We start from the raw sequence: 25,634 nt of genomic DNA on the forward strand, positions 1-25,634 counted from the left end.
CGAATCATAAGACTATGTAGGCAGGGACCTCCAAGTGTTACCTAGTTCAAACTCCTACTCAGACCAAGTCCAGTTCGAGCAGGTTGCTCAGGACCTTGTTCACTGAAGTTTTGAGTATCTGTAAGGATAGAGTTCCCATAACCTGTTCCAGTGTTTGACCAGCCTGATAGGAATTTTTTTAATCTTTGTAATGAACTGGGCTTTCCCATGCCAAACCTTGTCCCCATTGCCTCTCATTCTTCAGCTGTGCAGCTCTGAGAAAACTTTTGCTATGCCCTCACCACACCATCCTGTTAGGTATTCATAGACAGCAATAAGGTTTCTTACACTTGTTCATACAAATGAACAAGCCAGCTCTCAGCCTCCTATATCAATAGTGCTCCAGGCCCATAACCATCCTGCAATGTCTTCCTGCAATGTAAACTTGCAGCTTAGTGTTTGTAACTCTCAGAGCACCGGGAAGAATACAAAAGACATTGTGCCCTCCGAAGTGTTACTTCATTAGGGCTGATCTGGCTGCCCACTGTCTACCATCTGAGACTACTGCGAGGCAGTAGGATGGAGTGCTTGTAGGAGCGGGCCTAGTTGTAGTCGTGCTCAACCTATCCTCCTTGCAGATACATTCTTGACTATTCTCACCATAAGAAGTTTTCCTTTCAGTATTAAGTCTTGCTTAACATTGCAGGCCTGATGTAAATTAAAATAAATTATGAGGTTATACTTAAAAGTCAGTGTAGATTGAGCATAAGTCTCAAGTCAATTGCACCAAAAATTAAGGCATGTCTGAGAATTGCTCAAAAATTAATATAAACTCACACAGAAAATCAGTAGCAAAACTGGATTTCCCTTAGCTGTACTGTTCATTAGCCTGCTTACTAGACCAGACTGCCACTCACAGTCTGATATAATTCACACTCAGTATTTTAACATTTCCTCACTTGGGCTTCTGACAAATGTTTTGGGGCCTAGAGGGAAAAAGCTGCCTGTTTTCATGAAACAAAAACTGAGTAATTTTACTCTTTTCCTGTTGACTCTTCACCCCCAAAATAGAAAGTATCTCTGCTTTATCTGTCTGGGAAAGTGAAACCCTTGAGAGTTTGCTCCTCTTATCCAACTGGTATTGGATGGCATGTATTTTCAGAAAGAAACACAAACATTCAGAAGAGATTTAGAAGTCCATCCAGTATAGGAACTTCATGGTATAACAGCACTTCTCAATGCTAATGGGCAAAGTGCAGTGACTGCATATGGAACAAAACATCCCTCACACCCTTAAGATGCAATTAGTCACCTAAACAAATTTTGCACTGAACAATTATGTTTACCTTGCCTTACCCTTCCAAATGTGCACTGAAAATCTTCTTTTTAATTGCTTTAATTTTGAAATAGGAGAGTAAGAAACAAACTGTTAATAGTGAAGAAAATTCCTGCCCTTTACATTTTCTGTCATTTGGATTATTGTAATGGGTGGTTTTTTTTCAAATTTCTGAGCCCTGATGCTGCCCATGATCTATTTCCTAGATAACTCAAAGATGCGTACAGTCCTGTTCATTTATGGCTTTGCTGTAATGCTAGACTGAGAGGACTCTCATTAGAGGCAAGACTCCTGCTTCTTTCTTGATTATACAGGGCTAGAAATATTTTGTAAGTTTAGTCTTCCATACCAGTATTCAATATACTATTTTGAAAGAGGACATGTAAACTGGGCTTTCTTCATGCTCTTATTCTTTCTGTCCTTCCCACTCAGCCTTTCCTTTCTCCCTTACATTTGATCCAACTGCTCCTTTCCTGTTCTGTTCAAATGATAAACAGATAAACAGAATAGCTAAGGAATGGCTAATGTTAGGTTGTGCCCATTCTCTTCCCAACGACTTCAGTGGGTTGTTAAGACCACAGACTATATGAATGTTGTTAATTTGTTTCCTCTGCTTTTAGCAATCCTAGTCTGATAGCTTTTCCTCAACATTTCTTGGGGAGGTGCTGACTGTTTTGAGTATTCCAGATTCATGGATTCTGAAGTCATACCAAACCTCCAGGAAACTCTCAGGAAGTGACAGATTCAAGGTCATACTGCTGTGCCCACCAGACTCTTTGGTAATTGCCTCACCTAGGAGAAGATATACGAAGTACAAAACAGCAGAGCATGAGAGAAGCAACAACACAGAGACAACAATTTAAGAGTTATACTATTTATAATTTTTTGGTATTCAAGGCAACCAGCAGGCTACTGACCATAGTGTAAATCTCTTATCATGGGAAAAAATCCCTATTTTAAAGAGTGCATTTTCAAAGTACTCAGCATTTGGCCTAATTTTGATTTAATTTTGTGCTAAAACTTCCATTTACATCCTAAACAGAGAATTTAAGCTGGCTGTATGAGCTTTTAAAGACACCTTTTAACATGAAGAATACCAAAATGCTATACCTGCGCTACTGCCTTCAAGTGCTTCTCTTGGACCATTTTCACATACAGGGAGAAGGAGAAATCATGTCACTGGCTGTTCTGCAAATTCTGACTGGACCAATCTTGCTATGCAGCGACTGTGTGGCAGGTATTCCTGAGAGGCTTAGTGGTTCCCATTTTAATAGACCAACCAGGAATAGGACATTCTTCTTCAGAAACAAATGTATCTACCCAAAAGTACTGAAAAACACCCATGTGGGTTTTTTTTTTTTTTGAGCACAAGCTTGCAGCAATGCTATTAGGAGACAGAGAACTTGAGTGTTTTTGCTCCTAATTGTAGGGCATGTTCTCTTAAGGCTATCTTAACGCATTTTTTCTCTGTGCCTCGATCATTTTATGTTGTTCCTTCACTATAAAAATGAAGATTTTTTTCAAGGGCTGAGGTGTTTGGAAGTGAACATTTGAATTTGCATATGTTGGAACTAATTCATCCCTGGTGCCAGGAAGTGCTCTTTGCTGCGGGGAGAGGATCTGCAGCTGGCCAGTGCTGCCTCCAAGGCAGGCGATGCTGGCAGGAGAGAAAGCGTGGGCAAGGTGCCCAGGGAGAGAGCTGATTCACAGCCTCCCCCTGGCAGCTTCTGTGAGCGGAGCACCCCCTGGGTAGTGCACAGAAGCTATTTCACATTAGGCACATACCATGCCTTTGGCAACTGGCATGTTAGGCGGTATCTGCTGGTGCTAGATGTGAGAACAGCGGGCAACACGTCATGACACTTGCTGTTGGGAAGCTGGGAAGTCCTGACTGCTAGCAGAACAGGCAGCATGCAGAGGTGGTAACTGAAGGCACAGGAATATTTTTTTTCTAAAACGATATAATTAATTTAAATGCATCATGTGTATCTGTGCATTCGAGTGCACAGCAATATTTTAAATGCCAGCATGATGCATTTTAGTCTCTTTATAGAAAAATGGATTTCAGTGTAATTAAAAAACATATCATGTTCTTCACACACCCACACAGTTCAAAAATGCAGGAATGCAGTACAGATAATACCAGCAGCTAAAGGCAGAAAAATTGTACATGCAGAAAGTCAGGGAATTAATTAAATTTTACCTAAGGAGAAGTGTATGCAGTCAGCCATCCCCATTTTAGAACCATTCAATTGCTGAGGATTTCTAGAGGCAACAAGAGACACAGAGCAATCTCTCAGCAGAGACAGAAGAGACTGCAGTTACTCCATGAAGCCCCTGAGCCAAAATTATTTTAGTCTCATGGCTGGATTAGCTCCATAGGGCTGGCATCATTCCCTCATGGACAGAAAGACTGTACAGTGAAAGTGGTAACAACAAATCCTTCCATTCTACACTTCTTTCCAGTCTCCAACCTGCATTTCTCCCAGTGTGTTATGAGAGGGCTCAGTAATGCCCCACCAGGAGTGATCCTTGCCTGGATCCCCTGATCTTCTGCCCTTTCCTACTAGAACTGCGCTGGATCCAATGCCAAAAAACAACCGACAGGATAGAAGAAGATTTTTCTCAATTAACCCATTTGTCATTCCATCACAATTTTTTTTTTTTTTTTTTTTTTGCTGGCTCTTGTTATTTCCTCAAATTCTCTTCCTTTGTATCTGCTGTGGTTTGGGGTTTTAAATTTTCCTAGTATCTCCAATGAGGCCTGTTGTGTCAGTAGCATTCTGCTAAGTAGAAATGTTAGCAGTATTTTACATATGAAAAAGTAATATTTAGCACTTTTGCTAAAAGTAAATTTGGATGATTAAGTACTCCTTCTAGTCAGGTTGAGTACAGGGACATAATTAACATATGAATCTAAATTTAACTTCTTTTTTATTTTTGCCTTACAATGCATCTTTACAAACCTTTGATATTTATAAGGGTCTGACTTCACATGCTTTTGTAAGTATATTTGTGAAGACTAGAACATAGGTTTAGCCTTGAACATGAAATCATAGACTCAAGACCCACTGAAATATTCATTATCTGCATACCTTTCCCGCAGAGTTTGTGTTGCCTCTCGAACCAATTCAAATGAGCGTCAAATGAAGTGCCCAGTGCTAGCCTGGGTCTGCTCCATTTGAAGCCAGTGATAAAGCTTCCAAGGATTTTAATGAAAATAAAAGAGCATAAGATACTTAAAATGACTCATTGTATTTTGGCAGCCAAGAAACTCTCTGTTAAGGTTTCACAACACACAGCATTTTCTCCCCTGACTCAGGGATGCAATGTGTTCCCAGTCATCTCAGCAATGTGAGAGGACCACAAGCAATGCAGACTAAGGGAAAGATATAATCATCTGGGAGAAAAGAGCAGGAGGACAAGAAGGGTGATGAAAGACAAGATAATGGAAAGAAACAACAAAGAGGAGGAAAGAAGAAAGAACTGCCAACTTCAAGGTTATTAGAGATCACAAAAAGAGAAAAGGATGAGGGAGGAAAAGAGAATGAAGATGTCAGCCAAAAGGGACAGAGAAAAAAAGAAGTAAAAGAAATTTTAAAAGGGACATGATGAGACCATGAGGAAGGAAAAGGATCTGGAGAAGGAAGCAGTAGCATGTGGAAGAGAAATGCTGCCAGAGAAATATGGATGGAAAGGAAACCCTGGGGCAAAAGCAAATGGAGGTTCTTCATCCTCTGTAGGAAAAAGGATAACAGATTGAAAACAGGGAGAAAGAGGCATCAGGAAAGAAAATTGACGGAGTAAAGTAAAGAGTGAAGAAGTATGTAGATGTGCAGCTTCATTGAGGGAAAATAAATCCATCCTAACAAAACAAGTTTTTCATTGCAAATTCACAGATAGGTTATATAGGTAGAGGGGTTTTGTCTAGGTATCAAAAAATATGTTTCAGCACTTTAGGAATTCAGAAGTCAAATGCTTTGGTAAAAAAAAAAAAAATCAGACAATGAAAGACCATGGGGTAAAGGTGGAAAAGCATCTGTGTTCCTACTGGAATGAGACCAGACAACAACTTTTCTTCTGTGTCTTCATGAGGAAAAGGATCAGCAGCATTCCCACTTCACATACTTAATAAGAACTTAACATTCTACCAAAATATCTGGGACTGAAAATAAGATATAGAGATTTACAGACCCAGATTGCTTTCACAGAGCTGACTAGAACAGTAATGGCTGGGATGCATTGCTCTGACTACTCAGAAAGGTAAAGGCAAAATGAGTTGCCGGTTTCTGTCCAGTTCCTGCTAAATAGGTGTTTTCATAACAATAACCACAACCCTGACTGTTACTGACACATCTGTGGCCAAAAAATCTCCGCTGAGGACCACACAGCTCTGTTCGTGATCTCTTTTCTTGCCCTGGAGTGCTCCGTGCAGGTTAGTGGTGAGTGGCATAGGAAGGAACTGGAAGAAAACTCATTCTCTGTTTTGGCCTCTTAAAAAGGAGACTTGTTTGTGAAGAACTGCAAACTTGGGTTTTGACAAGTAGTCAAATGCATAGAGGCATAGACATACAATAAACTTACCATACCTTACACAAAGCTGCTTCTTGTCCCTTCCCTTACTTGCCCACTCCCCTTTCTTTCTCCTTCCTCGCCCACTCCCCTTTCTTTCCTCACATATTCCATTCAAGGAATTGCAAACACAGTATCTTTACAGGTTCGCTTTTGTAACCTTTTGTTTCTGGACTACCTGACTAGGAAAAAATCCCATAAATTTTTGATTATTAATCTACAGGTAGTTTCAGAAGACATATGGCTTTATAGCTGCAAACAGAGCAGTGAGTAGGAATCTCTACTCCTAGCCCATTTTCCTCTTCTCTGAGTCATTTAGCCTCTCTGCACCCTAGTTTTCCTCTGCCAAATTCTTCCCTTTTTCAAAGCAGTATTGTGAGATTTTAACCATTAACGTTTGTAAAATACTTTCAGAAATTCAGGTGAAAGATAGAAATGCAAAGTATTATTGTGTCTTCCAGTCTCCCAATCTATGAATTCCATTCCTGGTGATTCACTTAAATAAAAGATAATCTCAAATGCATGGAAACCATCAGACAATAAAAAATTCTACATTCTGCTGTAAAAAAAAAATCCCACAGGAAACAATTATATTTCTCAAGCCTTTCTGAACCTTCAACAGAAAATCACACCTCTACTATAGAGATTGACAGCATGATCAAAGTAAAACTATGGGAAAGATATAATTTTCTATTAAATCCCAGTTCTTTTGCAGTGTGGAAGATTCTGAATAACCGTTCTGAATTTTTTCCACAACTTACTGGTTTACTCCCCTGTTCAATTCAATATTATTTTGGGGGGTGGAGGGGTGTTAGCTACGTCTGCTTTAAATATTTAATTAGCAAGATGTAGGATAAATATTCTGTCCGGTAGACTGAATTATTTGTATGTGTGTTCACTTACTTAAGGGAAGATCGGATCCACAGCTTAGTAGGTACTAAGTTCTGTAAACTAAACAACAAAAGTAACAGTCTTTAGAGCTGATGATTCACCAGTTTACTAATAACAGGTCATTAAAGGTATTTTGTAGCAGTCTGTTGCAACTGAATTCCAGTATAGTTTAGTGGGTCCTAGAAAGGGTTACTATCTGGTGGTTCTTGGCATGGCCAATGTGAGAGAAAGTAATGGCTTAATTTCAGTTCCCCAGCACAAAAATAAAATGTCGAAGCAGTTTGCCATAATCAGAATTGGGAATGCTCTTCACCTTTATTAGTCACTGTCATTATTTCTGTATTTCTAGAGTGTCCACTGAGTGCACCAAGAGCAATAGCTAAAAAAAAAGTACACAGATTATGTACAAACCTGCCAATTCCTGTGAAAACTACAGCCTAACTTAATAACAGGCTTTTTCCATAGTGAAAACCAAGCTGTCGTGATAAGGGCAGTGAGGCTGAAAGTGTGCAGAGGGAGAGGGCTTGGTAGGGCATAGAATGGACCAAGGGTGATTGAAGGGGCAAGAGACACAGAAAAAAAAAGAAGTTGAATTGGTTACAATTGCCAAAACTCTCTCTGATGATTAAACATTATCACCCTACTTAGCAAAAAATGCAACCATGTGTTACAGTGACCTGACTTTCGTTTGCGTGGTGTGCTGAATTTGAGCTTGTATAATTCTAGATCCAGGGTTTCCATTTGGATTTATACATATAAACTGGTCAAACCTTAAAGACAAGATTTGACAGAGATGGAAATAGGACTCACTCTGTTCATGAATCTCAGCTGAAGGTTTCTGAGAGAGAGAGAGAGGGAGCCTGAGCCTGAGCCTGAGCCCAAGCCCGAGCCCAAGCCTGAGCCCTAGCACTGAGCTGCGGTCAGGCTGTGTACACTGAAAAAAACATCCATGAGTGCTGCATCTTCCTTAGGGAAGTGCAATCCTTCTGGTTTCAAAAAGCCAATGTCATTTTGTGGTAAAATCTCTAAAAGGAAAAAAAACCACAAAATGTATCCAGTATATTGCAGATCACTCTATCTTTGTTCTATTGGTATGTTTTAGAGATAATTTATGTTTTAAAGTAATTTTTAAAAGTAAGTAAAGCAAAGCTATACACAATAATGAGGACAAAACTACCACAGTTATGTCTTTGCACCTTCATGTAACATTCTATTTTGTCTCATGCTAGTTGACCTATAAATCTACATGTAAGCTACATGTGGATATTAGGAAAAAATTTTTTACAATGCGAGTTATAGAACACTGGAACAGGTTGCCCAGAAAGGTGGTGGAGGCCCCATCCCTGGAAATGTTCAAGGCCAGGCTGGATGAGGCTCTGAGCAACCTGATCTAGTTGGGGATGTCCCTGCTCCTTGCAGGGGGGCTAGACTAGATGACCTTTGAAAGTCCCTTCCAACCCTAACCATTCTATGATTCTATGATTCTATGTGAATTTATCTAGCTCCTGTAGGCCTAGATAAAAGCCTAGGAACAGAGGTTTAAATGTGAATCTTTTTTGTAATCTGCTATGCTGATGCGAGGCTGTTATTTTTTTTCTCAGCTGAGCTGGCAGCAAGACTTTTAACCATTGGTATTGGAAAAAGTCTCCCAGAGCCCATTTGGGCATTGCAGCCATTTCCTCCACAGTCCCAGCAACCTCCCTAAGCTCCTTCAAGCTGTCAAAAGTCTTTTTTAATTGCGGCACACCTTCAGTCCTTTCCCCAGTGAAGAATGGGTAGTAGGGCTTAAGTGTATTTATCTCAGTTTGGCTCTCGCCTTTTTTTCATTCCTGCTCTTGAATCTAAGCCAATACTGAATCCAGCTGCCACAGCTGTTGCTGTTCTGCTGCCTGTCCTGCTTTCTGCTTATGCTTATGTTCCCAAAAAAGCTTCTCTGGGATGTTCTGTGAAATGAATGGGACATCAAGGCGGTACTAACTGCATTCCCCTTCACTCACAAGCTCTTTCTTTTGCTGGATGTCCTGAATTTGTGGTGAAGTGCTAGTGTTATATGTTCTGAACTTCACTCTTTACAGGGTGAGTTCCTTTTATCACCTCATTCTTTACAGTACTAAAGTATTTCCTTTGCTGCAATAAGCTGTTTTGTAAAGTCTACAAATAAGGTTCTGATCCTGCCAAATTACATTCGCTTTAAGTGAGTGAGTGATATTAATTTTCAAAGGGTTTCACATCACTTGTCTCTTATACGCACCTATACACATATTTTTCTGGCATTGTTGCATGTACATATGATCAGTTAAGTCAAATATGTATAGGTAGTAGCTGATAGTAAAGTAGTAGGGTATATGCAACTCCTGTGTAGGATCAGACATTCTGAAAATAGACACTCAAAATTCCATGGGTACAAGGACTTAGGGTTGCGTCCTTATCTAATCTACTTAGGTTAGCAAATAAAAATTGTAATAACTTGATAGTTGAAACAGACTACTGTATATCTGCATCCTGTATTTCACAGTGGTTATAAGAATGTCCCACAGAATGGAAACAGCAGTAAATAGAAATGTTCCAGGGTTTTAAAATGTTCTTATCAACTGCACTAAACTCTCATTTCATCTATTACATTTAGGTCAATATAAGCTTAGGAGACTTGAAAACAAATATTGAACTTCCAAAATCAAAATCTGGAAGGTAAAATCCTTGACTACATAAAAATTCTCTTCTGGTTTAATGAAAAGTATGATTTTAAACAGATATGAGCTGCACAGAGCCCTTTGTGAAGATTCTTAGTTCAATTTGCAGCAGGATGATTTCTTCTTTAGCTTCAGTTGCTAAAGACTTTTTTTTTTAATGACACAGAAATAAGCTAGTTTTTAAATTGTGTAACACTATCCAAATGGTTGAGGTGTAATGGTCTAATTTTAAGACTGATTGATTTGATATACTACTGCATCTTATAAATCCTGTTAAGACACTATTAATCATGCCTGCTTGTAGCAAAAGTCTTGGAAAAGATAAGAAAAAAACATTGTTCAGTTTTGAAAATAGCTTATTCTCAAAAGGACTGAAAAATCTGAAGAGGAAAATGGTGGCTTCAAACAGCATGGGTTCATGAAGAAGGAATCCTTGTAGTACCTCAGAGGGACTGCAGAGAAACAGTCTCATGGCTCCTTGTTCTCCTTTATTCATTTAAATGCTGTGAAAATTTAGAGGCAAAGTTTAGTCAATTCCTTTAATTAATTCTTATTCCCATATCTTTTGATTCAACATCTTTAGAGGATTCAGTTAGGCTTCAATGATGCAGCTGGTCTTGATGGAAGTAGGAAATAGGCATTGTAGATCACTAAGATACCTAGCATTAAAAAAAAACGCATGAAGCAAGAGATTGTTGCTCTACAGATGTGAAAACATTTGCCAAAAAATAAAAACAAATAGTGAGAACATCTAAATATTTAGATACAATGTGTTTAAAATATAAGACCCTTTATATAAGATACCCTAACCATTTATTTTTTGTCATAAAGAAATAGCCAGTTTGTGCTAGCCCTGTGCAGTCACAGCAAAGAATGAATGGTAAGGGCCATACAGACTGAGCTATGACTTCTTCACCAAGGGCCATATTTTCACCTGATTTGTGTCAGAAGAAACTATGCAAAAATTAGGGTTTTTTAATCTTTCTACAAGCAGAAAGCTTAATGTGTCAACCTGTATATTGATCTTTAAGATATTAAGAGTCACGGTAATACACGTTCTAGTTAAGATCATGGTCTTATACTTGGTCCTGTGCAAAGACGTAAAGCAAGAGAAAAGGAGAATTGTAGGAGAATTGTCTTTAAGGAAGTTGTTTAGACTTCTTGTCCAAAGCACAAATGCTGTTTGTTATATAGAAGAGAAACTTCAGTGATGTAGTGAACCCCAGAGGTTTTACCAGGTTACATCCAAGAAGTGCTACAATATTTCAATATTTTCTATAGGATAACTGTAGCAGTCCAGATAAGACCATATGAGAACTCCATTTAACAAATTCCAGTTTAATTTATCTCTTTCAAGGTTGCATTAATCATGTTTGAAGTTTGGCCCTGCTGAGCTCCTCAGATGTAGGTAATGCTTACTAGCTTTAAAGAGCTAAAATTCAACTTAATGGAATGTGACAGCCCCATTGCACTGAATTCTGGGTCACTTAATTCCTGATTTTTAGAATACTTTCAAGTCTCTGCAGAAAACTTTGAGAAACAGAAATTTACCAGTATGGAGCAACTTTGAGGAAAGCAAACATGTAACAAAAAGGTAAAAGCCCAAGTCTGCATGGACGCTGGATTCAAATAGTGAAAGAATTCAATGTTATGGAAATCTGATGTTTCAGAATGCAACATCTGAATTTGTGCGCATGCTTTTTTGAATTTGAATGCTTTCATCAAATGAAGCTTTAAAGCATGGCTAAAATTCAAAACTCAGGCTCAAGGAAAGTGACTTTTTTAATTCATGTAGCATTCATCTGTTCAGGAAAATGAATATAAATTAATTCTTCCTTTGTCTTTTCTGTGATTCAGTATAGCAGTTCAAATACCGACTAATGATTTTACTTAGCATTATAATTTAGCTTATTCAGTGGTGATCGAAATAATCTTTGCAATGTAGAAAAAAAACATCCATTTTCTTTGATGACTTTGTTGTTCAACTATTAGAAATTCCACTGATGGCTCTATCAGTGACTTCTCTGTCTGGTGCTGTAGCTTGGTGTTCGGGAGTGCTTGGGTGGGTTACCATTTCTCTGCAAGATGCGAGCATTACTGCCCTGTCTCCACATTTCCTTTTCCTTAGGCATCTCCTACACTTCATGGAGAGGTGGAGGGGTCTCTCTGTGGTGCAACCTCATGAAACTGTGCAGTGGGGTTAGAGCAATAGTTCTGATGAAAAACAAAATGGCTCACTGTAGTGTTAGCCATTACCTAAGCATATATCATGGGGATATTCCATTTGCAGTCAACTCTACTCATTCCTGGTGGTGTGGGAATGTCAGGCTGCTGCTGGAAATCTCCACTAATCTGCTGATACCAGAGATATCCAGAAAGAATTTGAGTGGGCAGGTGAGGAGTGGCAGACAAAAATGTTTTATGAATGAAAAAAGGATGTTTGTCCTTGGTGTGGAATTAAGCTCAGGTTTAGCAATGACTAGAGGTCCCCAGGGCTGGCACCTGTGGAAACAAGGACTGAGCCAATCAATGTTTTTTAATGGGCAGCTGTATCTTTTCTATCAGTAACACCGCTCCATATTTCTTCTGTTATTATTCTAGGTGTCCCACTCCTGGGTGTGATGGCTCTGGGCATATTACTGGAAATTATGCTTCACATCGAAGGTATGTAAAGAGAAGGTTTTGTTCTTTAAATCAAACAACTGAAGGGCTAGAAGGGACCTCAACAGACCTCTCTTCCCTCTCTCAGCACTGATGTAGGATTGAGTACTGTACGTAGACATATATTAGTCTAACTCATTCTATTTATCACCAGTGCATAACATTTCTCAGTTTCAGTGTGGCTTACTGCCCAAATAGGTAGGAAGATTTTTGCTAATATCTAGCAAAATCTTTGTAGAAAATGAATCCAATTTTTCTACCTTCTCTATTAGCCCAGGGAAGCAATTCAACATTCATAAGTTTCTGCTGCTTAACATTCTGAATGACTTAACTCTTCTCCTCAAAATCTTTTTTTTTTCTGGACTTATTTTTTTTCCTGCCCATTCCTGCATATTTTCCCCAACAGATTACATTTCCTGATTTTTCCTGTCAATCTCTTCCAGACTCCCTCTGTATTTCTTAAAATGCAGAATTGGACTCAGTTCTTTGCCTCCTCTCCCAGCTGAAGTCTTACAAGCTTTAATCAGAGGGGAAAAGTACTTCTTTAATCTAACATGCACCAGTCTTGTTAGTACAACTCAGAATAAAGCTTGACTTGTTTCTAAATCACAACACATTGTACATAACTATGTCAAGCCAGAAGAATGAAGAGAGAAATGTATGGATGAAAACTGTTACCTTAACTGCGTAAACTATAACTGTGATCCTTACCAAAGACCAAAGAAAACTTCATGTTTACTAATTAGGTATTGTTGGCAACCCCAAAATGAATTACAGTGTAGAGGTAATATTACAAGTGCTGTGTAATTAGCAATTCCTCTGTGGCTATTTGAGAACAGTACATCAGTAAAGAAGAGCTGCACTGTATTTTGTAAATAGGTACTCACTGTTTAATCAAAGAACAATAGTGTAGCCTACCCCTATTTTGTTATTAAAGGCTCTTTGCTCCCTGTCATAGTAATACTGTTGAGTCTGGATATTTGCTTGCTTCACCAAGTCCCTGTAGGTTTACAATTGGCTCTAACTAGTCAATACACAAATTTCCAGTTTAAATGCATTCCAGTAAAAGCAACAAACAGTTTAAAGTCAAAACATAAATAACATAGAGATTGGGAATGTGCCATACCCTTTACATGCTGTAAAAATGAAAAATCACAATAACAATTTCTATAATGCACAGTTAAACATCAAAAGTACAAATAATATTGTAAAGGAGAAGATGTAAACATTTTTTAAGCACTTACATGATGTAGGAGATTAAATCACACTTACAAGAGGATTTATGTCAAATTTATAACTACATTTAGCTATATGTCGTTTTACCAGCTCACACCTCTACTAACAATATCCTTGGTCTACCTGTCATAGAATGGTTTGGATTGGAGGAGACCTTCAAAGGTCATCTAGTCCAATCCCTCTGCAGTGAGCAGGGACATCTTCAACTAGATCAGGTTGCTCAGCTATGCCCCAACTTTGCTATTTCAGGAAGTTGTTTATGTACTTGGTCATGTGTTTAACCAGAAACAGGCAGGACAGTGAAAATGGGGAAGGCCAAGTGTCACAAACAGTAGAAACCTAAAAGCTGGGAAGGTTAGCTGGGAAGAGTCACTGCATGTCGGCTCATTTTTTAAACCCTTTCCCTGGGCATTGTCTACTGGCCACTGTAGGACCAAACCGTAAACTGGATGGTGTTACCTACTTTCATCTGTAAATTGTTATGCTCTTGCATTGCTGCAGATGAGTGCTGGACCAAGTTTTCATTTGATTCTGCAGCATATTCTGTACACATAAAGATATAAAAAGTAATTCTGCAAAACTAAGTGATTTGAAATTTGTCCAGTCCATTGGGATTTAACACATTCAATCTTTTGAAATGCCATCATGTCTATATTGACCACACAACTCCTGGGAACATGCCTTCATTTCTCTTCCAAAGGCCCTCTGGTAGCCCCAGGTCCTTGGCTGCCTGCGGGCATGGGGACACTTATGCTGAAGAAGTAATGTCTTCTTTGCTTAAAACCACTGCTGTCCCGAGGAGACCTGCTGTATTTACACGGAGCCGGCCCCACACTGTTCAGGTCGTGGTATTTGTTGAGGCCATTCTCTGAGGTGGTGAGGCTGGCAAAATGCACAAACCAGTAGCCTAAATCTGGAAGTCTTAAATATGAAAGACCTCACAGCATGTTCACAGTTAATCTTTCTAATTCCCACATTGAAAATTAGCGTTTACTTCAGCTTGTATCTGAGTTAGAGTTTTTGTTTCTATTTCATACCATCTCTTACAATCCTTTCAGTTTCAGAAGGAAAGGAATGATGAACTTCTCTCCTAAATGGCTGCCAAGATGTCTTGGTATCATTTGTATTTAAAATGGTTGCTCAACAGCAAGCACACACAAAGGCAGATGTAACTCTGCCCTAACTCTCTGCAGTTCCACACACCCGTTCAATGTATGCAAGAAGTTATATCAGCATATACGGTGTTGAATTTCCCTTGTTGTCTTTTATCTTCATATACAAGGAATTAAACTGATATAAAAACAAAGTAATATATTTACTTCATAATAGCATTGGTTATTACAGGATAAAAAAAAATTAAAGTGAAGGCTTATCCTTGACATATGTTTTCTTGGTGAATCTGCTGTCAGAGGAAAAATGAATTAATCATAACCTCAGAAGCCGTCTGTTGGAAATGTCTGTTTGGAGGACCTGAAAGGTCTTAGAATTTTCTAATAAATCGTAGTGCCAGAATAGAAAGATCTATTGTAAAAAGATGATGCACCAAAATACCAATAAGTAGGTGATAATTAAATTGATTTAATATGTAGAAAGCATTAAATCATTAGTCAAGGCAGACATTCTTCATTCAGATTTTGTTATGAAAATGTCATCATCTACCGGCATACCCATCTGTACACCTACTAAAAAAAGTATTGCTGTCTGAGGCATTTCTATTAACTATTTAGTTTTAAGATGCAAAACCTGATGATTTTCACACAGTGGGTACAACTAGTCTCACAGATAAGCTAGGGATATCTGTAACTCCTGCCCTCTCCCCTTCACTTTCTGCAGTCCAGGTTATATGGTGGGCAATGAATCAACCTGTTCCCGAACTGCCCCCTTGCCCCTGAGCCTGCTTCCTCTTATTCTAAATCCCTCAGGTGCTGTTCCTTCTGCCTCTGTCTTCTTACAGATTTTGATATTATTATTTTCAGATAAAACTATTTTAAGTGGCACAGGCTTTCTGAGGTTTAGTTTGTACACAGGGAACTTCGGTGTGCACTGTGCAAGCTGGAATAAACAGCAGCTTGCTTTAAAAAAGAAAATGGTCAGCTGTATTTAAACTGGAAAACAAAATGGGATGAGAGCGCGGGTCCAAGCACCAGAGTGCAGATTCTTACACTACTAAATTGTTAGTGTGTTCCCCAGCATGGTACTGACTCTGGGCCACTGAAACTCTCCCAGGCAATTCTCAGATACAGTTTGGGGCACAGCATGGGTCCAGATCATTCTCTATAAGCAACATGGGTGTAGCTGTCCTGCTTTACAGAGACAGAGTTTAGCTGTACAGATGTGAGCTTGCTGGTCTTGGGTCAAGACAGCAGTTCTAGGTCCCTTCCGTTTACTGCTATAGGTGTAGCCATGCCGTCTCACTAAACGTTGCTAGGTTATACACTATGTCCAATATTTTGTGCTAACACTCCTCCCTTTTTTTAATTGACTTATTTATGAGTTTGCGTTAACTTATTTTACAGCATGTAAACTCTACTTTTTTTCTGTTTTTCATTTACCAACACAGAATTCTGTCTGCATCATGCTTTTCTTTCCTTGTTCCTCCCAGTCCTTGCTGAAAATTTTGCTCGCATTGTTTGTCTCTTCTCCCTGAAGACAAGACCTACAGTACAACACTGACATACCTTTTGCTATGCTGAAAACAAAAATTTAATCTTCTATTTAGTTTATTCCTCTGCAGAAATTTTTCTTTGGTAACACTACTTTGTCTCTCATCTCAATACTTTTGAAGGTGGTGTTCTACTGATGGATTTTTTTTAATGTTGATATGTTAAGACGGAAATAACATTTAAATAGAGAACAAAGTATGATTTTTTGATAGGCGTGTTTGTGTCCCCATAGCAATTACTCAAAAAAATCTTAAAATATCTATTAAAGTCATTGTCCAGCCTATTAAATGGTTTCCATAATGAATTCTTCATATGCAAAAGGAAAGCTGAACTTATAAAATCCTGGTGTATACATAGATCTTTTTCATCTTGTGTAGTAAAAACTACCTTCTTAGTGTCTAGTTAAATGCAACATTGCTTAACCTAACATATAATTTCATCTCTGCCAAATCTTTTTGTCTAGGTGAGTTCTGAGCTGTTAAACTCTTTCTCAGGAAAGCACCGTACAGCTCTGAGCTCTGCTGTGTTTTTATTCATCCATTCTGTAGGATTCTTACATGACGTTTGAAAAGATTTGATAGTGTTTCTAATGTACTCCCTAGAGAAATCTGTAGTCCTATAAAGAGATCCAGAGCCTCTTTTTTTTTTGAGCCTATTCTTCCTTCCTTCTCAGACGTACAAAGGATGTAATGTCTCTCGGCCCTGAAACATTGGCTTCTGTTCCTTTTAAAGCTGTCACTGCTGCTGCTGAGTCAGCTGGAGGGATTATTAGGCTGAGAGTTTGAGAGTCTTTCCCTGGCTCCTTGGGGACTGCCTGTGTGTGTGGTCTGCACAGTGCCTGCAGCCCCGTCCTGCATCACAATCCGAGATGCACGGATTCCCTCTCGTGGCTGCACACTGCAGCTCTCTTTGTCAAACCACTTCAGCTTTGCTTTTGGAAACTTGGCAGGATTACCTATTCTGCCACTTTTTCAGATAGAAAGCATATTGTTGTAAACTGTACCCAAGAATAAAAAAATGCATTTTAAAGTGTTTTCTTTCACTCAGTCTTTCAGGCTGTCCGCGAGCAAAGAAAAGTGGAATCAGGATAGCACAAAGCAAGGAAGACAAAGAAGATCAAGAGCCAATTAGGTGAGAACAAATATTGTCAAAGGGCCTTCATGTGTTTTATAAGGTCATATATATCTTCAGCTTTTTATTAAGGCATAAATGCTATTGTGTAATAGTTATCCAAGAGCAGACGGCCACATTGATTTCCATGAATGAACTGCAGATCTAAGATTTCTGCTGATTCATTCAGCAAAGGATACTATATTCAGCCAAGGATACAATCTTCTATAATTTTAAAATACATTTTTTTCACATGAAATTAAAAAATTACCTAGATCCTTATCTCCTAAAAACCCCTTAAATATGTTTGGATACTATAGACAAACCATATATGCTAAATAAAAAGTAGTCTGGAAATAGAGAATTGAGTATTTACATGAGATTGCTGCAACAAATCTGACTGTTCATGCAGTTTGCTAGAGGAACAAATGCCTACCTATAGGTCTTGGTTTCTTCTTGCAAAGTGCTCTGATACCAGTGGCCACTGAACTCAGTGGGTTTAGTGACTGCTTAGACCATTCAGGACTGGATCCTTGGTGGAGAGTTGCTGCAATATTTCAGTGTAGGACAAACAGTGAAGTAACCAGCCTTGTTTTGACATGTGTTATGTAGCAACATACTGAAAAAAAAACATTATTTTCTTTAAACATTCCACTTTGAAGATTCTAACCTGTTCCTTCTAACCCTGGTTATTTGTTTTTTAGAAGTATACAGAACAAATGTATGGGGGAATTCCCAAGTAAGGAAAAACATCAGATGAATATGGAACGGCCTTCATTGGTCTCTCTAGGCTGTAGTGCATAGTTTGTTATAATCACTCGTATTCAGAGAGTGGTTAGAAGTGCTCAGCATTTCTGCTGAGGCACTATGATCACTTTATATCTAACTGTTTGTATCTAACATTTTCGTGACTTGAGACAAATCTTTAGATTCCATACACATAAATAAAATGTGCCAAGGATTATGCTAAGTAGGATTTTATGCTTATAAAGTTTCAATGGGCAATTTCCTTGCTGAGCAGAGCTCAGTAGCCAACATTTCAATTCCAGTGTGATATTTACGGTAATGAACACCTGCGATTCAAATATATATCTCAGTCCTTTCTTGCAATTGCACAATATCAACAGCTGTGACTTTGTCTACTGGCTAGCCTCCCTGCAGTTTATCAAAGAACATTTTTTTTTCATATTAGCAAAGTTCTGCCTGTAATTTTACCCACTACAGGATATCTTGACTATTTTTAAGACCACAGTGCATGATTGTTCTTTTCTTTTCATGTCGGGTTTATTTTGACTTTGTTGTAGAGGCTACCAGGTATATGATGGCAAGACAATAAAGTTTATCTCATCTATCTGCTATCCAGATGTCCAGTTCCTGGTTGTGATGGTCAGGGTCATATAACTGGAAAATATGCATCCCATCGCAGTGCGTCAGGGTGTCCTCTAGCTGCCAAAAGGCAAAAGGATGGGTACCTAAATGGCTCACAGTTCTCCTGGAAGTCAGTGAAGACGGAAGGAATGTCATGTCCAACTCCAGGATGTGATGGCTCAGGACATGTCAGTGGTAGTTTTCTTACACATCGTAGGTGAGTAACCATGGCTTATATTTTTCACTTACACTTATTTAAATTAGATTAGCAAGACTTGAAATACAGCTTTTTGTCATGGCATTTCTCTGTTCCTTTTGAATTTGATTATTACTTTAAAAAATAGTCTTCCTACATATAGGAAGGAATCAAGACACACCAGTTTTTTTGATGCAAGTCCTTGCAGGTAGAGACCTGAATCTGAGTCTGTAACACACAGAAAATTTTAGGGAAAAAAGTGTTCATGACACTAACTGTAAATCTGCTACTGCTTTATTGAGGGACTCTGGACAAATTACCTTAGGATAGACTTTGTAACATCTAAATCCCCCTGGTTTTCAGAGGTGTCAAACATGTTGTTGGTTCCCAAACATCGGAGCATGGAACTAAGGAATTTTAGGAACCAGTTCCATAAAAACAAAGTACTTTTACATTCATTTGGTTATGAAAATGTTTGCTCAAAACAATCAATGTAGACTACAGCAGGTAATTAAAACTAACGGAATACAAACATTTGACAAAAAAAATACAAAGCCAAATTTTTCATAAACTTAGCAAAGATAAGAGGACTTCAAGGATGACATTTTTCAGTGCTTTTAAGAGATTAAGAAAGAGAAACTGGCCAGTCTGTTAGGGATAAATCTTGCTGCCGTATTATATATTCACTTATGAGAAAGCAAAGATGTTCTTGGAGCTTTAGGTGGAAATCTCAGCCTGAACATGACTATGCCAGAACAGATTTCTTATTTTCTAATCAGTAATATAAAACTCTCTTACTTCAAGTATGTCAAGCTGATGCACCTAATTTGTCACCCTTCTCCAGGCAGACTTCAGTTGAACTTTTGTACCTTTTAGTTAACTAAACTAACCTGATCTTGTTTTGTAGTCAGTTCTAGATACAGAGGTAAAAAGTATACTTCTTCTTCCTTCTCTTGCCTGGAACTATTTCCTTTGATTCTTTCTTTGACAGTCCTTTATAGCTTAACTCAAAAGCCTTACTCTTCCTGCAACCTCTCCAGACTTTGTGCAGGTAGTTCCTATTTATTGTTTAGGTTCAGAGCTGTGTTTTTCTACTCACTATTTGGTACCTTGGCTACCATATAGGGATTCTGGTCCATGGTCTGAGGTGCTACCTGAGTAGCCAAAAGTATCACACAGCCTGCAGCTCCCATAGGCTTTAGGCAACAGCAGATGCAAAAACCCTGATTATTTGTGTAGATGTCCACGTGGATTTAAGTTTCTGACTTTCAGTAAAATATCAGTATTAGTGTTAATATTTCAGTTTAGCTTTCTTCATAATTTAACTGCTATAGATCTGTCATTAACATTTTGAAATGATTTTACCTTTAGTGGAAAGGTACAGTATAAATAAAGACAGATTGCTTTCAAGGAGTATTTACATAGTATTTACATTTGCAGTATTTACAGGAGAAAATTCTTGCAACAAGAAAAACTAAAGGGAACATACTGGCACTAATTAACTATTCTTCAAAATTAAGGGGCAAATGGTACCTTGGTACCTAGGGTTTGTCTTTTTTTTTTTTTAAATAGGAATGCTTTCATGAAAAAAAATAGAATAAAATTCAGATTTTTTTTTTTGCAGTGCAGAAACCTAAATATGGCATTTAGCCACGTAGCAGCCATGTGCTTTCTTTCTTGTGTACCATTATCTTAAGTAGAAACTGAGTCATGTAAAAGGCTTACCTTATAAGACCTTTTTGGGCAAAAAGGTCCATTGTTAGAGGAGAGTACCAGAAGATGAAAGGTTGCTTAAAAAGACTGACTGAAGTAGACTGATCTTACCTAATTGTCTTGATGTAACAATGCATTGATATTCTAAGTTGCTATGAGCAAGTTTAACAATTTCTTGAAGCTTCTGTAAGCTATGACAATATTAATAAAAAGCCGTATTATTTAAAAAATATGATTAATTCTTTTAGAATCTTTAAGATGCTGTTAAAAAGGCTTACTTCATTTGCTCACACAAAGAAAAGCACTTGAAGCCACTTTAGATGCCTTAGGATAATTTATGTGGCCTGCAGCTGTTGCTCCAAAAGGCACGCATCAGTGTCATATTTACCAGCCTTAATGATATGTCTTCTCAAATGGCATTTCATGCCTGTGTATGGAAAATTGAATCAAACTGCACTTAGGACTGGGCTTCAGAACAATTCACATACTTTAAGAATCTAATTATAGGTAAACGAGGTGTGTTTGGTCCTCTTGCAGTGAATGGAGTCAGTGGATCCTGGAGAGTTGTACACTTGACCGGTGAATTAGGCACTTGTCTTTGATCAGAGTTGTCCCCTAAAAGGCACTGAATGCATCACTGGGAAATGGGATTCCCCTGCCTACAAGTAGGCACGTTATGCCATTGGAAGTGTCGATGGGGCATGCAAGATGGCCATACTGGGTTGGCAAAAATTACTGAAGATTTGTGAGACATTCCTATTCTTTGATTGTGACAGGTCAGAGATGAACGTGCTTCACAGGGGATCTGGAAGGGTGCTAGACTTGTTAAATGAATGAGCCCCAAAGCTCCATGGTAGCTTTGACACATAGTTCACATGCAAACATTTAAACCTATGTGTCCTAATCTGGAGTTCAATCCCACCTAAATTACAGACTATGCATTTCCTTATCTAAGAATGGAATACTCCCTCACTTTTAGTGTATCCATTTTAATAGACTGTGATCTCACCTTCTACCTTTAACATTTTGCTATATAGCTATGGTTGTAAATTTCAAATGCCATCCTCTGAAGAGAAGCAATGCTATGCCGCTTACACACTGAAACCAGGCTTATGTATCATAGAATCATAGAATAGTTTTGGCTGGAAGGGACCTTGAAGATCATCTAATCCCAACCCCCTTGCCATGGGAAGGGACACCTTCCACTAGGTTGCTCAAAGCCCCATCCAACCTGGCCTTGAATGTTTCCAGGGATGGGGCATCCACAACTGCACTGGGCAACCTGTTCCAGTGCCTCACCACCTTAATAGTGAAGAATTTCTTCCTTATACCTAATCTAAATCTACCTTCTTTCAGTTTAAAGTCATTTTCCTTTGTCCTGTTACTACATGCCCCTGTCAAAAGTCCCTCTCCAGCTTTCCTTTAGGCCCCCTTTAGGTACTGGAAGGCTGCTATAAGGTTTCCCTGGAGCCTTCTCTTCTCCAGGCTGAACAGCCCCAACTCTCGCAGCCTGATCTCATAGGAGAGGTGCTCCAGCCCTCTGTTATTTTCATGGCACTCCTCTGGACTTGCTCCAACAAGTCTATGTCCTTCTTATGTTGGGGGCTCCAGAAATGGATACAGTACTACAGGTGGTGTGTCACAAGAGTAAAGTAGAGGGGGAGAATCACCTCCCTCGACCTGCTGGCCATTCTTCTTTTGATGCAGCCCAGGATGTGGTTGACCTTCTGAACTGTAAGCGTGCACTGCTGGCTCATGTTGAGCTTCTCATCCACCAGCACTCCCAAGTCCTTCTCCTCAAGGCTACTTTCAATCCATTTTCCACCCAGCCTGTATTTGTGCTTGGGGTTTCCCCAACCCACGTGCAGGACCTTACACTTGGCCTGGTTGAACTTCATGAGGTTGGCACGGGCCCACCTCTCCAGCCTGTCAGGGTCCCTCTGGATGGCATCCCTCCCTTCCAGCGTGTCGACTGCACCACACAGCTTGGTGTCATCGGTGAACTTGCTGAGGGCGCACTCTATTCCACTGTCCATGTTGCCAACAAAAATATTAATATCAACCCAATACTGACCCCTGAAGAATGCCACTTGTCAATGATCTACACTTGGACATCAAGCTGTTGGCCATGACTCTTTGAGTGCAACCATCCAGACAATTCCTTATCCACTAAGTGGTCCATCCATCAAATCCATGTCTCTCCAATTTAGAGACAGGGATGTTGTGCAGGACAGTGTCGTGTGCTTTGCACAAGTCCAGGTAGACGTACAGTCTTTTGCAGGTATAGCTTTGTCCAACATGCATGGGGAGAAAGCAGGGCTATGTCCATTAACTGAGCCAGTAAAAGCTCCTACAAAGCCGTAGTTAAAAGTTTTCAATTTTGGCAATACAGCTTGCTTCTCTCCTGATAGGTCACTTTTCTTCTCTACTACAAGTATTTTTCTATCAGTAAACTTCTCTAAGCGTATGTATTAATTACATGTGTAGTGTCCTTAGTGTGTTATTTGAGATTTTATATTCTGCCATTCATAGACAGCTGTTAATGTGCTATTATCCAAGCAGCTGTAATACTCTGGAATCTGGAATGGCAGTCTGGCTTGTGAAATGATGCCAACTGCTGAAATTAATTATATATATATATATATGTATATGAGAGGAGTGGGTAAAGCAAAGAGAGCTGTCATTGCACCTTGTATGTGTGGTATAATTCCACTGATATCAATGGACCCTTGAGATGATCCACAAGCGCTGGTAAATCAGTACTAAGTGAAAAACCTGCTCCAATTGGTATTACGTAGTCTGGACTTTAACTATGTGCATATTTGTACATATGTTTCTGAAGTAGAAATAAGTAGTCTATTGAAAAACTCACAAATTTCAGTAAGTTCTGTATCCTACCCTATGAACAAAGGCACGAAAAAAGGTTTCCATTTATTCAACGTTAGCCATGCCTATCTGCAGAAATTCATATGAATAGTTTTATTTTGTCAAAGAGTTTTGCATAGGAAAGAATGGCAACAGAGCATTATCAGAAGGGACTTGAAGCATAGGATTAAGACTGCTATACTTCAGAAAGGAGCCTGTACTGGGAGAGGCCAGTGTGAAATTAGGTGACCTATCAGCAATATGAAAATGAATAGGAAGGCATGTAAGCATGGAGTCAGTAGATAGGTAAATGAAATAGGTTATAATGAAATGTAAATTGGTTATTATACTGTAGCTTTCCAGTTTGGTTCTTGAACAGGCCCTTACATCCTCACACTTGATTTAAGAAGATCTTTATGGACGGCATAATTTCTAATACGATGATCAGTTGGAGACTTTCTCAGAATATACTTGGATTTAGCAACCCTACTCCTTAGCACGGAAGGGGAAATGTGTTTGTGCTGACTTCAGTGGAAATTACATTCAGAAATGCCCTTTCAGATCTAAAACAATGTTCTTGCTCCCATCTCCTGCCCACTTTTATTTAAATCAGTGTTCACCCATTTCAAACACAATAATGTAGCTTTTAAATTCCCTTTACTATGGAAAACTGTTGTGATTTAACTCCAGTAGGGAGCTCAGCCCCACGCAGCTGCTCGTTCCCTCCCTCCCAGCAGAATGGCAAAGAGAATCTGAGGGGTAAAAGTGAGAAAACTCATAAGTTGAAACAAAAACAGTTTAATAGGTAAAGCAAAAGCTGTGCATGCAAGCAAAGCAAAATAAGGAATTCATTCACTACTTCCCATCAGCAGGCAGGTGTTCAGCCATCCCCAGGAAAGCAGGGCTTCATCACACCTAACGGTTACTTGGGAAGACAAACACCATCACTCCAAACGTTCCCGCTTCCTCCTCCTTCCCCCAGCATTTATTGCTGAGCCTAATGTCACATGGTACGGGATATCCCTTTGGTCAGCTGAGGTCAGCTGCCCCAGCTGTGTCCCCTCCCGACTTCTTGTGCAGCCCCAGTCTGCTTACTGGTGGGGTGGTGTGAGCAGAAAAGGCCTTGACGCTGTGTGAGCACTGCTCAGTGATAATGAAAATATCACTGTATTATCAACACTGTTTTTGGCACAAATCCAAAATATAGCACTGTATGAGCTACTGTGAAGAAAATTAACTCTATCCCAACCAAAACTAGCATAAAAACATATGCTAGTAGAGCTATGATATACAAGAGATTATCAAATTATAAGCATTTTCCCATTTACAAGCTAATGCTAAATAGAAATGAGAATGTGAAGAAGGGGAATTTTTCTGTAGTGTACCTGTATCCTCACTGAGGACAGTGGGAGTCCAAGATCTGTAAACAACTTTAGAGCAGGATTTGTATTTGAGCAACAACGGCATGCCACTGTGTTTGCAAAATGTCTAGATATGCTGGGGGGAAGTAATGGACATCATCCAGAGCCTTTTCCCTTCTGAAGGAATGTACATAGAAGTTGTGAGGTGGTTATGGAAAATGTTTAGATATGACAGTTATGGGCTATCTACTTTATGCATTGGAAAGCTTAGTTAATGGTAGGGCTCTCAGAAAGCCTGCAGGAAGGTAATAGCAGTGGACTCGGTTCACGTGCACGTCCTGAGGTGAAGGAGCACTGCCAGTGTTGTTTCCTCCAAAAAATTCTAGGTAGGCCATAACTCTGAGCTGCGCAGCTGCATCGCTAAACCTGGGAACAGGCAAATTAGGAAAAGATAAAAAGATAAAATCTCAAGAGAGGAGCTGCCCTCTGCAGCTGCTTGCTAGAAGCAGGTAGATACCAATACTCACTCAGATCCTTAAGAGAACCTTTTCATGTGCATGAAAATCTTTTCTCATGAAATATTCTTTGCTAGAAGTAGATATTGTCTAAAAAACCTGTCACCTCAGCTCCTGAAGGGGAAGTTTTCAAGTGACGCCTATGGTCAAACTTCTTGGTGCTCAGGGCTGCAGCTTGAGCCTGTGTCCATAGAACAGGGTTTATCTGGGGGGGATGTTCACATGCAGAGTGCCAAAGGGGCAGTAGCTCTATAATCCAGATGCTTTTCATCTCCAAACATGTGCTAGTGGCTGTAAATTTGCTCCTAAATTATTGTAGAGCTTTCAGTCTTTGTTTGCCTGAAGTTATATTCTCTCTTAGCATCAGCATTTCTCAGCTTCAGCATTTAAAAACATAAAAATACTTCGCATTAGTTCAGTGAATGAGTCTTTTAGAAATCAGGTATATGGTTACAAAGAACATGAGAAGGCCTCAGAT

The 25,634-nt window shown here is 39.2% G+C and overlaps 1 protein-coding gene across 7 annotated transcripts in view; it reads left to right on the forward strand.

The window, feature by feature from the left end:
* MYT1L (myelin transcription factor 1 like) overlaps window positions 1-25,634 on the forward strand; it is a 319,362-nt gene that overhangs the window by 273,550 nt on the left and 20,178 nt on the right. For all 7 annotated transcript variants that reach the window (XM_086744916.1, XM_086744921.1, XM_086744914.1 and 4 more), the window contains 3 exons: window positions 12,070-12,132; window positions 17,076-17,159; window positions 18,502-18,723. In XM_086744916.1, coding sequence (XP_086601042.1) covers window positions 12,070-12,132; window positions 17,076-17,159; window positions 18,502-18,723 — 369 coding nt within the window. The remainder of the gene's footprint in view (window positions 1-12,069; window positions 12,133-17,075; window positions 17,160-18,501; window positions 18,724-25,634) is intronic.

This window comes from Chlamydotis macqueenii, chromosome 3 (genome assembly GCF_036417535.1).
Source record: "Chlamydotis macqueenii isolate bChlMac1 chromosome 3, bChlMac1.mat, whole genome shotgun sequence".
Lineage (NCBI taxonomy): Eukaryota > Metazoa > Chordata > Aves > Otidiformes > Otididae > Chlamydotis > Chlamydotis macqueenii.